This window comes from Dermatophagoides pteronyssinus, unplaced genomic scaffold, assembly GCF_027571235.1.
Source record: "Dermatophagoides pteronyssinus isolate colony J.1.1.1.1 unplaced genomic scaffold, Derpt_VIB-CSIC_2022.12 sq0002, whole genome shotgun sequence".
NCBI lineage: Eukaryota > Metazoa > Arthropoda > Arachnida > Sarcoptiformes > Pyroglyphidae > Dermatophagoides > Dermatophagoides pteronyssinus.
This window is the reverse complement of record NW_027461526.1, coordinates 3,676,143-3,692,699: the sequence shown is the minus strand read 5'-3', so window position 1 is coordinate 3,692,699 and position 16,557 is coordinate 3,676,143. Positions and strand designations below refer to the sequence as shown.

At 28.6% G+C, this 16,557-nt stretch overlaps 1 protein-coding gene across 3 annotated transcripts in view; it reads right to left on the bottom strand.

Annotated features, from left to right (window-relative positions):
* The window catches only part of LOC113790202 (uncharacterized), a 32,354-nt gene that overhangs the window by 5,612 nt on the left and 10,185 nt on the right, over window positions 1-16,557 (bottom strand). For all 3 annotated transcript variants that reach the window (XM_075824888.1, XM_075824887.1, XM_075824889.1), the window contains 3 exons: window positions 9,190-9,523; window positions 5,348-5,515; window positions 5,203-5,279 (listed from right to left, as the gene is read on the bottom strand). In XM_075824888.1, coding sequence (XP_075681003.1) covers window positions 5,203-5,279; window positions 5,348-5,515; window positions 9,190-9,523 — 579 coding nt within the window. The remainder of the gene's footprint in view (window positions 1-5,202; window positions 5,280-5,347; window positions 5,516-9,189; window positions 9,524-16,557) is intronic.

Here is a 16,557-nt window from a genome sequence, read left to right as displayed (position 1 = left end):
GACACGCCCCAACCGGCGGAAGGGTGCCTGTCTTTTTGCATAAAAATTAACCTTTTTATCGATAACTTCTCTGCCACAATTGATAATTTCTTCAAAACTTGAAATCAGATGAAGATCTTGAATATCTTGATGACCCAAAAGAAAAAATGCAACCAAAGCCCGTTGGAGAGGCGTGAGAGTTTTTTGCCCTTTGACCTCTGATGCCTTGACCTGGGAAGTTCAAATGACATTTTTCTGAAACTTTATAATTAGACGAATAATCTTGCCAAGTTTCACAAAAATATTCGGAGTGATGGCCGCAGGAGAGCAATTTTTGCAAATGGGCGTGTTTTTCACTGGACGAATGTGGGTGCGTTTGGGTTAATTTTCATCACTTCAAATTATGTTCCTGGAACACCTGATCAAGAAAAAATGGTTGGTTGATATGGTTAATATACAAGGAGAATTTCAACATCTTATTCAAGAATACCCTTTAATTAAATCCGAATCCTATGCCCAAAATGGATGATAAACAAAACAAAAACAAAAATCGATTATTGTTTTAATCATTTTGATTCGATGTAAACAAACATTGATTAAGTAGAAAAAAACGGGAACAATTTTTTTTAGATGAAAATTTTTTTCAAATTAACATCAATCAGCTGCTGCTGCTGCTGTCCATCATGCATTTTTTTTGATGATTTCTTTTTTCACTCTTCTTTGTTCGATTGAAATTATCAATTTTTTCGTCGTCGTCGTCGTTTCTTTTCTTTTCAATCGAAGTAGCAGCCGACATTCCAGCAACAACAAAAAAATAAATGATAAGCTCCGTTTTTTTTTCTCATCATCAATTGAAACCGAACCGGCTGATCACGATCCAATCACACAATGTTTATAAAATTTTCATTATTATTATTATTGTTTAAGCATCGATAAAAACAGAATGTGTGTGTGTGTGAAATCAACGAAAAAAAATGAAAATTTCCAATGAATAAAAGTGGCCAATTTATATGTCATCATCATCATCATCATCATCAAGTTAAAGTGGTAAGGATGAGCTTAATAATCAATGTTTTTCATTTTTTGTTGTTGTTGTTCATCAGCCGAAACCAATATATCTTTTTATGGACAAAATAAAAGACTGATTGACCATAAGACAGATCGTGATCAGTACAACCTTATCGTCGCCTTGATATTTCTTAAAGAAGCCGGTCTCATCATCATCATCATCATCATTGAAACAACAAAATCATAAAGAATTTATAATCAAAAAAAAATTTTCAAAAAAGGCAAGAAAATTATCGACAAAAACAATCAAACATTGAGGAACTCAGATAAAATCAAACAATCAATGTGTTTGTGATTGATTTAAATTAGATCAATCATGATGATGATGGTTGTCTAGCTCAAACAATATATGAATCCTATCCTGTCATCGTATTGTACAGCTGAAGTTTATTATTTTGAAAAATTTTTCTCCCCTTTACTACTACATTCTTTATCATCACCAATTTACTTTGGTCAAATTAACTGTAATTGTGTAATGTTGGGCAATTTTCTTTCTATTTTTGATTTTTTTTCATCAAATCATAATGATCATCGACAGGTTGAATTGATTAATAATTTTACCTAGATGATAATAATAATAATCAAACATGAAAATGAAAATAAATCAAAAAAAAAAATCCGAATCGATCCAGCCATAAAAACAAAAAACCGAACAGGATAAAAAAAATTGATGCGGCGGCCAAATAAAAAAAAACAACAACAATCAAATGATGATTAGAAAATGATCAAAATCAGAAACAAACCACCACCACATAATATGCTTTGATCAAGCGATGCTAAATTAGTCTTTCTTTCTTGATCTCACATCTATCGTTCAAAAAAAAGTTAGTTTAAATATTATGAATGTAGCCAAAAAAAAAAAAAAAATGATGATAATGGTTGGTTGTGTAAAGCAGAGAGAGGAAAAAAAATCCAATGTGTGATGTTTTACCTAACACGGTAAATTAGCCCCGATGAATTAGTAAATCAAAGAAAAAATTTTTCACATTGAAACGATTTGTTCGTTTTGATCAAGTGTTTTTTGTTGTGTATGTGTGTGGGAAACTCATTACAAATCTAAAAAAATTATTATTATCTGAAACGAATAATGATGATGATGAAATCAACGAAGATAAAAAAATTAATGTTAAAAGCCATTGGATTGATCAGAAAAAATTTCAAATTATTATTTAAAAAAAGTATACTTGTACTGGTGTGATAGTATAGTGTTAATTAATATCGCTAATTAATATTGATTATCATCATCATCATCAACAACATTGATTATAATTTATTCGAATATCATTTTTCTTCTAGTGAGAAAAGAAAAAAAAATTCATCAAAAAATAAAGAAGATTCTATCGATCAATCATTTTTTTTTCGTTCGTTTGATAATCAATTTTTTCCCTACTAAACGCATTAAAATCTATGAGGCGTTTTGAGTGATGAACTTTTCGTTTTCAGAAATAAAAACTAAAAGTAAAATCAAATTCAAATGATCCAAATCACCGGTTCAAACATATGTGTGTGTGTGTATGTTTGTTTGCCAATTTGGGTCAACAGCCGAATCGCCCACACACATAGAGCACACACATGATGATGATAGAAAAAACCACAGCAGATGTGTGACAATTTTTTTTTAAGTCAAGAAATTTTTCTTTGAACAGAAATTCATCAAAAGAAAATATCCAAAGACAAACCGAGACAAAAAAAAAGTATACAAAACATTAATCAAAGAGATGATTAATTATATGAAATATTCTTAGCAAGAAACTTTTTCTACAATCCATCAATGTTTGGGTACGCGATTGGGTTTTTTTTCGATGAGATGAGAATAAAGAAATATGAGATATTCTTACTTCTTCAAAAAAATTATCAAATTTTTAATGTTCAATTCAAAAAACAATAAAAGTTTATTCATTGAGTTAATGAATGAATTGAATCAACAACAACAACAAAAAAAAGATGTTATGCTTCAGAAAAATTTCTCTGTGATAATATCTTATAAGATGATGATGATGATAATGATTCATCTTTAATAACTTAAAAGAAAAACAAATTCTGGATTAAAGCACGCGACCAAAACGATGATGGCAATGTTTACTGATGTTTTCTTTTTTTTTTGTTCATATTTATGAAAAATAAACAAATAATATTTCATTTTTTTCGCATAATTTAATTATTAAGAATCCGGAATTTTCTTCATTGTTGTTGTTGTTGTTTTTGTTAGTTATTTCAGTCTATCTTCATCATCAACATTATTTATGGGGTTTTTTTCCTCATTCATTTCTGTCCAGAATAAAAAGATTTCATTCATCAAGAATACTACTAAAGATGAAAATGTAAAGATGATTTTTGTTTCTATTTCTCTTTGCTTTAGCAACAAATATGGTAATTTTATCCATTTGTAGCCTGTTTGTTGTTTATTTTCTGATGATGATGATTTCCAAAAACAAAGATGTGTTCATCATCAACAAAATCCGAAAAATCAGCAGCCTCTGAACTTTGACATTTATTTCCACATCCACTATCATACAAAGACATCATCATCATTAAGAATAGCAACCTTGAACATCATCAACAACAAAATGATTCAAAATAAAATTATCAAGAATAAATCGAAAAAACAATTCATAGAAAAACCGAACACACACACACACACGACAACAACAATGATCATGTTTGGCTGTTGTCGATGTCGATGATGATGATGATAATCGTAAAAACAAAAAAACAAAAATTCTTGATGACAACAAAGCAAAATGAGAGAAAAAGGAAAATTACGACAATGAAAATGATCATCATTGATCGGTGTTGGTGGTTTTTTATTTTTACGTTTTTATTTTCGTTGAAAATTGTGGCCACACACAAACATACATACGAAAATGTTGATAACAACAACAAGGAAAATTCTTTGTTTTGATGATGATTTTTGTTTTTGTTTTTGTTTTTTTGGTATCCGATGGTAGATGAATATTATGATGAATGGATGTGAACATGGCAAGTGGAAAAAAACATTTTTCTGGTTCTTTCTTTGGACAAAACAGAAAAATTAATGATCACTTTTTTTCGTCCTGTCACACACATACACAAAACTTGTCATATTTAAAAATCGATAACCTAAAATGATGATTGCGAACAAAAAATACCCGAACAATTTGTCTTTGAAAAAGTGACAATCTTCTCTTTTCGATCCTCTTCGATTTACAACCAACCAATCAATCAATCAATTTTTTTTCACTTGTAAAACTAAATATCCCAAAAAGAAAATGTTTCATTTTTCATTCATCATATTTTTCTCGACTCGATTTGAGTGTTTGTGTGTGTGTATAAGTGTCATTTTTCATACTTGGTCTACAAGACATTTCTACAAAAATCTCGATAGTAGATAGCTGACTAAACAGGATTATAATATTGAATCAACGACGATCATGGTGGGCTATTCCGATTTAAAATTCAAAGCAAAATGTTCGAATTCTCAACAACTTAAATAATAATCAGATTTAAAACACTCAATAAATCTATCTACGAAACCGAAAAATGACACAAGAATAAATGATATAATGAATGAGTGAGTGAAATAAGAAATTTACCACATTTAAATCATCAAATTTACAACATTTATTAATTACATTCAATTAATAATCAGCTCAATTCAGGATAGAAACAAAACAAAAAAACAAAAATCAATCAACAAATTCATTACGAATGAATCAAGCAAGTTGAAAAAAAACGAAAAGAAAATCATCACAGCAAGCATCTTTGAAGAAAAAACCTAATGAATTCAATTAGTGCCGAAGAAAAAAAAACTTTGCAATGAAAAATTATTGTGAAAATTTCTCCGGAAAAATTCAAATGTCGAATCAAGATTATCTTTGCAACAAAAAAAAAATAAGATTTATATTCGTTTCACACAAATCTTGAAGATATTGGCCGTATCTCAAAATTTTTTTCGCAATTTCTTTCTTTTTAAAAAATGATGATCATTTTTTTACGAAGCAACATTCCAGTTGATGAAATCCATTCATTATTTTTTTTCTTCACTTAATCTAACACTTCATTATGATAATAATAATCATCAACATTGGCACACAGGCTACCAGGAAATTCACACAAACACAAAAAGATGTCTATTTTCACAATACATTTCGTGTGGAAATTGAAAAAAAAACTTACCGTTCAAGATCGGATAAACGGCTAGAATCACGGAATCCTTTTGCAAATGGATTTGAATCAATTTTTAGTTTGGTTATCTAAAATTTGAAGAAAAAAAAATTTAAATTAAAGCTTTTTTTAGAAAGAAGAAAGAAAAAAAACATACCAATTGATTTTGATAAGCAGTAACAGCTGTAAATACCGTTTCAGGAAACACAAATGTACGATGTAATTCGGATTCAATATCGGTGATTGGCATATTAAAATATTGTGGATTTTTTCTTATTATCAAATGTACTCGTGGCTGATAACGATGCATTGAATTTAGAATAATCTATATATGGGATTTTTTGTGGGAAAAAACCGATAATTAATTAAAAAATTAAGACAAAAATATTGAAATAATAACAACAATATCAACATATGCAGATTAGATTAGATATAGAAACTTTGTAATCAAATGTAACGACCGCCTTGAAGCAACAAGTTTTTTTTGCTGTTTGAAATCATAATGCAATTACCATCATAATCGATCGAAATTTTATGGATGCAAAAGTCAGAAAATATTCAGAAATGTATCATTTTTTGTTCTTTTGCTTTAAGGTAATAAACAATGATAATGATGGCTCGTGTCGATTAATTACATTGACAACAGCAATATCATTATGGAAAATCGATGAAAAGTTTGCGAAATTTTTTGCTTCAAAAAACAAAATCATTTTCAATTTGATTATTTTCCCATATTTGATTGATCTTATTATCGAAACATTCGATTAAAAACTAATTTTCTAAAAAAAAACTGGCTTATCACAATCGACTAGACCGAAACAAGAAAAAAGAAAAGACAATCTTGATGTCATAATTGGAAAAAAATTAGCAAATTATAATTTATCTCACACACACACACACAGACGTGCAGAAAATCCAATCCAAATCTAAATGATCTTTTCAAATGAAAATGACATTTATACAAGGTCATCATCATCATGGTTACCAATCAAATGCGTATCGGTCAAAGGTAAAATGTTTCGGCTTGTATGTTGTAAATTTTACAACAACATCAACGAAAAAGAATCATTATATGTATGGACAACATACATATAGACATCAATCTGATTATCAGAAAAAAAACTTTTAAATGTGAACAAAAAAAAACAAAACTGTCAGTTTGATGGAAATATAAAGTGAGAGAAAAACACTTATGGACACCATCAAATGTGTGTGAGTGTGATGTGTGTGTGTGTGTGTCCATTATAATTGCACAGGTAAAACATAAATGCGACAAGCTGATAAAAGTCAATGGAAACAAAAACAAAAAAAATCATTATTATTATTATCAAGGGAAAAAGAAAAAACTAAAATAATAAGATTAGATGTGATCATCATCATCCTCATCATCAAGATTTTATCCTCGAAACAAAATTGAACAAATTTTTGTACAAGAAAATCGCTTTTTTCTTCAAGAAGAACCATTTAGGTGTAATAAAAAAAACATCAAAATGAAGAAAAAATAAAATAAAATAAACAAACGACGACCAATAGAATGACAAAACTACAACACACTTTTATCTATATGAAAAAAAAAGATAATTGAAAGATTTTGTTCAAATGATAAAGCAATTTGTCGCAAATGACTGGCGCCAGAAATGATTGAGATAGTAAATGATAATGATGATGATGACAAAATGTAAAATATATTTGAAATGATGATGATGAGGATAACCTATAATGACAAGGTAAATTTTGTTTTTTAGCTACAGACATTTAGAGCGAGATTCAAGCAAACAATTTGAAAATTTGATTGATTTGTATCAATGTATGATAGAATGAAATCAAAATTGACAGCTGTCAAACAACGATGATCTAATTTGAAATATAAAACAATAAGAATTTCAATGGATGTAAAATGAAGCGAATGTTTGTTTTATTTGCACATCAAAAAACAAACAATAAAATCAATGTTGTTGTTTTTTAAAATTTAGTGTTAATGTAGGTGTCATCATTAATTTTCAAGCATCAACAATGAAATTCTGTTTTTTTGCAGATAAAAAAGAAGAAGAAAACAATGTTTACAGAAATTTACAAACATTGCCATTAAATGAATATTCCTTTTTTTTGTTTCAAAGTGATTTATAATGATGAAGGAAGAAATGTTTTTTGATTACGTTAAAATCAATGATAAATCAATGAACCAAATATATATTGGCTTTCTTCATTTTCATCATTGAACAATCACAAATGATCAACGCTGGCTGACGCCAAAACCATTTACGAAAAAAAAATTCATCATCAGACAAATTTTACGATGTTTAACATTTTAACTTTCATTTTAACAATTTTCTTTCTACTTTAAATCTTTTTTTTTCGTCGTCTATCAATCAATATTTACAATCGGTCAATTCATCTGATTTTTTTGATTTTCGGTTGTTGCTGTTGGTTGATCTTTTTCATCAGAAAAAAAGTATGGATCGAGCAATTTTCAAATATTTTTTTTTGAATGCCGCTCGAACTAAGTGAGGAAAAAAAAATTTTGGCCGCCATGATAATGGACATGATTATCGTCATCGTGTATCAACGAAGGGCTGACTGAAAACTGATTGAGAATTGACTATTTGACTGATTGTGATTGAATTGAAAATGACCAATCTTGGTATCTTATCTTAGACACAAACACAGGTTGCAAAAATAATGTCTCGAGTTATTTTTTCAGTTTCGTAAAAAAAACAACAACCAAAAGTCATGGATGAAATCCTTTTGCTTGTCCATCATTACAATAGTTATTTGAATTTTGTTTGAAAATTGATCGATTTGAATTTGAAAAATAATCAAAAAAAACGATTTTGATTATGATGAATGAATATAATCGATGATGATAAACATTTATGAATCATGAATGAATGAATATATAAAACATAAACATTTTTTTTTGTATGATTAAACAAATTGAACAAAACAAACGATCAGATCGACAATTTGACGATTGGCACGTTAACAGATTTTCAAATTCATTCATTCATTCATCCATCTATTTGTTTCTCACTCTCTCAATCATCATTTTCTCCTATTTACATGATTGTTATTTGTGTTGTTTTGTATCGACAACAAATATAACGACGAAAAATATAAACAACAACAACAATAAAATCTAAACGAAATTGTTCAATGGATTTTAGATATATGGTAAACAAAACAAAAAAAAACAAGAAAATTCCAAGGTCATCACCATCTTTGAATATTATTTGAATATCCGAATATCACAATGATCAATAAAAAAAAGTAAATTTGATGTTTTTCTTTTCAAACAACAACAACAACAACGACCGCACACCTTGATCTGAATGAATGATCAATAACATCATCATCATCATCTTCTTCGTATTGATAATGTGTCGAATATTGTTGTAATAATAAAAATGTTTTACACATTCAAACAACATAATAATTATTATTATTTAAAAGTTGAATATTATGATCAATCAGAATATATCAATGTTTTGGTTAGAAAAAAAAATGCTGCCGATTGTTGTCTGTCTATTGTTATATGATGAATATATTTGGGATGGTAATCTTGGGGTACACATCGATCATCATCGATGGAAAAGAATCGTTTTGAAGGTTATTAATTTTTTCTTTTTTTTTTTGAACGAAAACCGATTGACACATGTAAATTGGCTTCAATTATGTCATCGTCATTTAGATGATGATGATGGCAAGTGATCATCAAAAACATCAGGTATACAAGAGGCAGTGACCAAATATGACGATGTGTGAGGTATTTTTTTCATTTCAATTGATGATTTTCAATCAAAATTGAATTGTATTCGAAATTCCTTTTTTTTCTTATTTGACCGACAATTTAACTTCTTTTTTTTGTTGTTGATTGAATTGAATAGAAAAAAATTCTGATTTGTTTAGTAAGAACAACAAAGTGAAAATTTGCTAATTTTATAATAAGTTTTGCATTGTTGATGTCGTTATTTATTTGATTATAAAAAGAAATTAACTTACATGTCCACTTTTATCCATTTCATTATTGGTTAATTTAACCTTTTCAAATGAGATCACTTGTTTACGTAATTGTTCGATTGAATATGGTGTATCAGGATGTACATATAAACGTGATGGTGATGGTGGATCAGCTTTACCGGCAACTAACCATGAACTACGATGATATGCATAACGATAACGTTTATTATCGATTGGTATTATATCCATACAAACATAGAATCGAACATCATTATGATGTTGTTGATGATGATGATGATGTCCACTTGAACCTAACATTGATGAAATTGTTGTTTCAATACCAGAAAATGAACAACGTAATGTTGGAAACATTCGTCTAGATTGGAAAAACAAAAAGAAAAAAGTTATTTTTTTTGAAAAAATTTAAATCAATTAAACTTCAAATGATAATAACAGGAAAAAAATAACAAAATAAAGATGGTAATGAATTTTTTTTTTTGTTCTATTCCCACCATTCACAACAAACTATAGTGTGAGTATAATTAATGATGTTTGCTTGAAATGATTTTACCGAAACACTTTATGTAAGTGTCAGCTTCACACACTTTGATCATGACCAACGAACAAAAATAAAATCCAACAATGATGATGATGATCATCATCTTTTGTGTAATTGGTCAGGCGGATCAAGTAAGAGATTAATTGTTTTTTCTTTTTTTAAACTTTTCCTGCCATCATCATTATCATTAACGCCAGTTCTATTGAGTTTTCAATGACCACAAAGAAAAACCAAACTTTTTTTTGGGTAATTTAGTAAATTTTGCAAGGGTCCACCATCACTATTTGCAAGAAAACCAGGACCAGGTGCAAGAATCAAACTAAAATAACCAACAACAAAAATTGATTATCATTTCTTTGGTCATGGTTTTTTTCAACTTCTTCAACAAAAACAAAATCTGCATAATTAATTGTCCTTATAATTGGACCAAACTGAAAAAAACAAGAGACTACCATACATCTGTCTTCGTAAGAAACAATTTGTCTTTATATATAGTCTTTATGTATTTTATTTATCACGTGTTTTTTCTTACCGATAAAAAAAAACAATTTGTTCAAGGTAAAAGGTCAAAGAATAACAACACCTTGTTCATCAATGATCACCAATAATCATCATCATCATCATCTTAAATTTAATAAATCGTGAAATGACCATCGGTCAATAACATATGAAAAAAATTGAACAACATTCATCAAAAGAACTGTGATAACCAAAAAAAAAGAGAATATGTACCAAAGTGGTAATTATTAAAATCAAAAAGGAAGCAACCAAAAGAAAAAAATACCCGAAATGGCTATTGTAAAATAATAATAATGATTGAAAATTATATAGTTTTTTATTTCAATCATTATTTCGATGAAACAAGATTTTTTCTCAATAAAAGAAAAATTTCAACTACACCTTTTTTTCTGGAGCCAATTATCATTATCATTATCGAGGATAATATACCGGCCTACATCATCATCATCAAATCTATGGTTCTATATTCACATTTAAATTCCATTTTTTCTGAAGAAAATATATTCGCACCAAACATCATCTACAATCTCTCTTCCTTAATAATCTCGAATCACATAAACAATAAAAAAAATCCTGTTGTAAAAGAAAAATTTACAAGATATTTTACTTTACACGATCACACATTAACCAAATGAATGATTGATTTTTTTCCCCTTTAAGTAATAAGATTTTTGATAATAATGATGATGATGTGATCTTGTGAGAAATAATTTTAACCAACCAACAAAATTAATAACAACGTTTGTAGATTTGACTTTAGATTGAGAAGGCGAGGCATTCGGGTTTTTTATTTTGGCAATGGTGAATGAACCACCAACAACAACAACACTATTATCATCATCGATGGATAATCCTATCTTCGTTGATGATAATATGTTGTGTGTGTGAAATGTACAAGGTAAATTGTAATGGTCAATATTTGATAATGATTATGATGATAGTTTTACCATTGTAACGAAATAAATCATCAATTTTTTTCTCGATTATTCAACTCTACCGAATATGTTGTTGTTGAATAACAGAAAGATAACGACACAAATTTTATAGGTCTTGATTGGATAAATACACAAACTAGTTCTACTACCACTACATGTTTGATAACAGCAAATTTAATTTGATGTTTTTGAGTTGGGGAAAAAAATTTTAACACCATCACACCATTATCATCATCATTATCATCTGAGAAAAAAAAATACACAACAGGTTAAAATGATGATAAACATTTTAATGAATTCTACAGACAACAAACAGATTCTCATCTTGATTGAAACAAACAAACAGAAAAAAAATCAATTCATTCAATGAATTGAATGTTTATGAAAATGCCTCAATGTGTTAGACACGCGTGTCAGGGCGTTCATGTAACGCATTATCAATTTGAAAACAACATCATGCGCATCATATACACATTTAATCACGAAAAAAAACCAATCTGGAAAAGGGTTATTGAAAAAAAAAAAATGGAGAGAAGTAGAAAATTCTGATCATGATTCTTGATATGTTGGTGATAATGATGTTAATGATGGAGAAAAATTAAACACTTTCTTTGAAAAAAATCATTGTGGTTAACATTATCTATTTATGGATTTCTCCTTTTTTTTTCTTTTCATTAAAACAACTGCAAAAAAAATGCCGCTTTTTAACATTTTGTTTTCATTAAAAGGTCATAGGTCAGTAATGGAACTTGGGAAAAAAAAAGAATGCCGACAGAATCAATTCGATTAATGGATCATCATTTTTATTTATTCATTTGCTCAAGATTAATTGAAAATAGAAATGTTCATCATCGACAAAACAAAATTAATAATAATAATGAAAAAAGTGTTTGCCAAGTAGTAAAAGTGTTAAAAACCAGATGGACGATATCAGAACCAGAAAAAAAAACAAAACCTTCAATATCAAAAATTCTCGAAAATTTTTTATTTTCTTTAAAAAAAATTGAATGAAAAAAAAACCATCAGGAAATCAATTTTTTCTTTTCACAAAAATCTATCAATTGTCTGCACCAAAAAGATTCGTGAGAACGTGAACAACAACAACAAAAACAAGCAAAGCACGCATCGGATTCGGCATTTTCTTTTTTTTCTGCGAATTTTTCGATTTTCATCAACCAAGAAAAAAATGGATGTTTTTCTTTTTCCAAGCTCATTATTATTGTTGCTGGGTGTTTGATAATTAAAATTCATTAACAAGCCAACATCATCATACGAAAGAGCGATCGGAAAAAACATTGCTGCTTTTGGGTGCTAAAAAACAACAACACATAATGGATTCAAAAGTCCAAAAATCAAAGGTGAAAACATTGTTTTGAACAAGAACAAGATAGAAAAGACTTTGGACATAGGATTTCATCATCATCATCATCAATGGTTATCATCCATTATTTGCCATCATTTGGATTGATTGCCCGAAAAAAAATCTGAATCGTTGTTGCCGAAGCTCTAACTATTAGAACAAGCAAAGCAACAAAGAAAAAAATGTTGCTTCTGCTGCTCATCATCATCATCATCATGAGCTAATAATTTCATTCTGTCAGTCGGTAGGTCTTTTTTCTTTTCAATTTTTTTTCTCTCCTATTCTCCCTAAAGATGATGAATCTTTTTGATGTTTTACCGATGCCGACAACAACAACAACAACAACAACTACGACAATGATGATGCTTAGATATATGGAAAAAAGAAGAAGAAGACACCTTGAATTTACCCGAAACAAGAAAAAAAACCATTACCAGCAGCCAATAATAATAATATGGCTATAACACCATCATCATCATCATCAAACAACAACCGAATGTAAAAAAAATCACATCTAATAATTGATTCGGGTTATTATTTTATATTGATCGTTTGGGTTTTTCAGATTCACTTGATTCATTCTTTTTATATTCATCATCATGATCATCGTTGTACGATAAATTAATTTTTAATTTTGCCTTTACAAGTTGAAGAACAGAATTCGGTTCCGATTTTTTTCCCTTACTCTCTCTCTCTCTCTCTCTCTCTCTCTCTCTCTCTCTCTTTGGCTGTTGTTGGCATCATTACCATCATTATCATCATCATCATCATCATTATTACCAAGTGTGGTTGATGATGATGATGATGACTAATAAATGATAATGACTATGATGTAATTGATCAATAATTTTTTTTTCTCTCACTGGATTCAATCATCAAAACAATTTTCAAATTTTTGATGATGATGATGATGATGATGATGAAATAATGTTTGAATGGAAAAAATGAAGAAAATCTGATTATCGATTATATCGATTATATATTTGACACAGAAAAAAAAGAGATTTTCAATCACAGTTAAAACAGGTGAATGTCGAATGATGATGATGAAAGACACCTGAACAATTAGACAATTTTTTTGTTCAACCATCATTTTATTTTGGACAAATTGTCCATACATTTTTTGTTGTTGTTGTAATTTCGGCAACATTGTCTTTTTTGAAAGCTATTTAATGCTCAACAACTCTAAAACTAACCTGTAATTTAGTTGAAATAAGCCGCCTGATAATTATATTTGAATTGATGAATTATATATGAATTGTTGTTGGTTGATCATCATCAACAACAACTAAATCATTAGCCAAAAACAAAACGTTAAAGTAAGAAAAAAATGAAATTAAATTAAGAAAGAAATAGAGAGAAAGAAAAACCGGATTATTTATCTCGTGTGTGTGTGTGAACATGTGTAAAAACTTATTAGGAAATTGAATTTGGAAAAAAAATCAAGCCGACAATGTTTTTTTGAAAAAATGAAAAAAAATATTCACAATGACACAATCACCAAACAAAGCTGATATTCTTAACATCCTTAATCTTTTTTCATGGAAATTCAGTCAAAAGAATATCAATTTTTTTTCTTTTCTTTTCTTTTTATTAATAAAATATCATCTTAATATGAATTTGCCGACAAACAAGTGCAAACAAAAACAACAAAACAACAAAGATTGAAAAAAATAATGTTAAAATAGTTTGAAAAGAAATGCCGCGTCTTAAATAATAAAAAGAATGTGTCGGTTAAAATAGCCTCTAATCAAGTAGATGATTATTATAATGATAATGATGATGATGATCAGAGGCGGCGGCAAATATAGCCTCTTTACCTTTATGGACAAGCCCCTTCAAAGAAAAGAAAAGCAGAGATTCAATTAGATCAATAAAATGTGGTCACTTTTTTTTCTGAATGTATCACGATATTGATTATCGATTTTGATTCGACTAATCAATCATTTTTCCAAAGATTTTTTTTCTTGTTTTGACAAATAATTTCCCGGTGAATGGATCGGCAAAATATTCTCAATATCAAAGTGATCAAAGTTGACAAAAGCAAAAAGGAATTCTTGTCAAAACGATTTGAATTCAAATTAGAAAAAAACGTTTCAATCATGAGAGAATCATTAAACTTTATTTTTTTTTTGTTGAAATCATTTATCATTGTTTTTTTTTTGTCCGGAAAATTAATATTAATGATGTTTGATGATGATGGAAAAAAGTGAGAAAATTTATTTTAAACATCGAGATTCATTTAATCTATGGACCGCCAAGACGAATGGATCAATCACCATTCACCACCACCACCAACAACAAGGTAAGGTAAGGCATTCAAAATAGTTAAGAAGAGAAAAAGAAGAAAAATGTTTGGCGTTAATTAATTAATTAATTCTTCTCATAAACTTCTTAACGATCGAACGATCGATGTTCATTTTCTTCAATCTTAAAACATTTTAAATGCTTTCAAAGTATTTTTTCTTTAAAATAATTTTTTTCTTTCTCTTGGTCTTCAAGACCTTAACCTTAATAATAAATCTTTGACGGTGGTCTTTTTTTTCTATGTTGCAAAGTGTCGAGATTTCTTACACAATAATGATATGACGACAACAACAACAACAACAGGTTCTTAAGATGTTTTAAAAAAAAAGAAGAAATTAAAATCGTTTTTTATTGTCGAATGATGATGTTTAGTTTGGTTCGAAGATAAATGATCATCCAGAAAAAAATAAGCTGTAGACATTTTATTTTCAATTGAATTTGAATTTTTTCTACCGAATGAACCAATTTTTCCTATGAAAAACCAACCGATGAATAAAAGGGAGGCATTTCCAATTGTAGAAAAATATTTCGGCAATCAAATAATTTTTTCAAGGGAAAAAAATGATTGTTACATCCAAACAAAAAAAAATTGTTAAATTGTAATTTCTCAAGAGGGTTATAATCATCAACACAACCGACAATACCAAATAACGACTATTCAAACAAACTCAAAAACAATCATCATTATTTTGTTTTGTTTTTTTTGGCAATGGAAAATGTTTCCTTTTCCTGTGTGATTTGTTATGATCTTCATAAGCAACTGTAAATCGAAACCATTACATCAGTAAAAAAAGGCCCAAACAAAAAGTAATTTCACAAGGAATAAAAAGCGGTGACAGTTTGCAAGTTAGCTAGTAATTTGAATATATATGAAAACAAAACACATTTACTTTCACGTGCTATATTCCAGAAACAAAATTTAATGCTTGTTATCCCCCCACCATGATTCCATGAAACCATTTAGAGACCATCTGTACCAACAAGAGGTTCCAATACCACTATCATCATCATCATCATCATTATTATCACATGAAAGTCGTAGGCAAAATCATAACTGTTATTTCTATCTGTGACATTGATAGCTGATGATGATGATAACAACGATTATTCGCAAACAAAAGATTTTTCAAGTGGGGAATTTTGTATGGCCAAAAAAACTTTTTTGACTTTGTGCGTGTTGATTAACTTTTTTGTTTGGAAATCAAACCAATAAACAATACGATGCAGCCGCGTGTATAACGATCATAAACATAATTTTTCCAAGTCATTTTTTTTTCATTGACATTTATTTCATTGTTTGTTGAAAATTTTGTTTTTGTTATTTAGTATTTTTCGGTAATAAATATGTTCCAAATTCAGAATGGGGAAAAACAATGAAAATAAGAGGAAGGCGTAATCACACATCGAATAGTTTTCATCTATTCATTCATAATCGTCACATTTAGCAGTTTTTCTTTTGCTCGATCAAAACACCGTAAACTAGTCGAAAGATTATTATTATTATTATTTTGATTTGAACAGAAACAATTTCACACCAGCTTTTTTTTCATTAACAAACCAAAAACCAAAGAGAGAGCATTATTGAAACCGAAACAATATATATCACACAGGAAAAAAAAGTCAATCATATAGTTCAAATCTATGTATGTTTTTGTTGATTATTTGTTCCATCATCATCAACATCAACAATCAACTGGCTACTGGGGTTTCATTCATTATTATGAATGAAA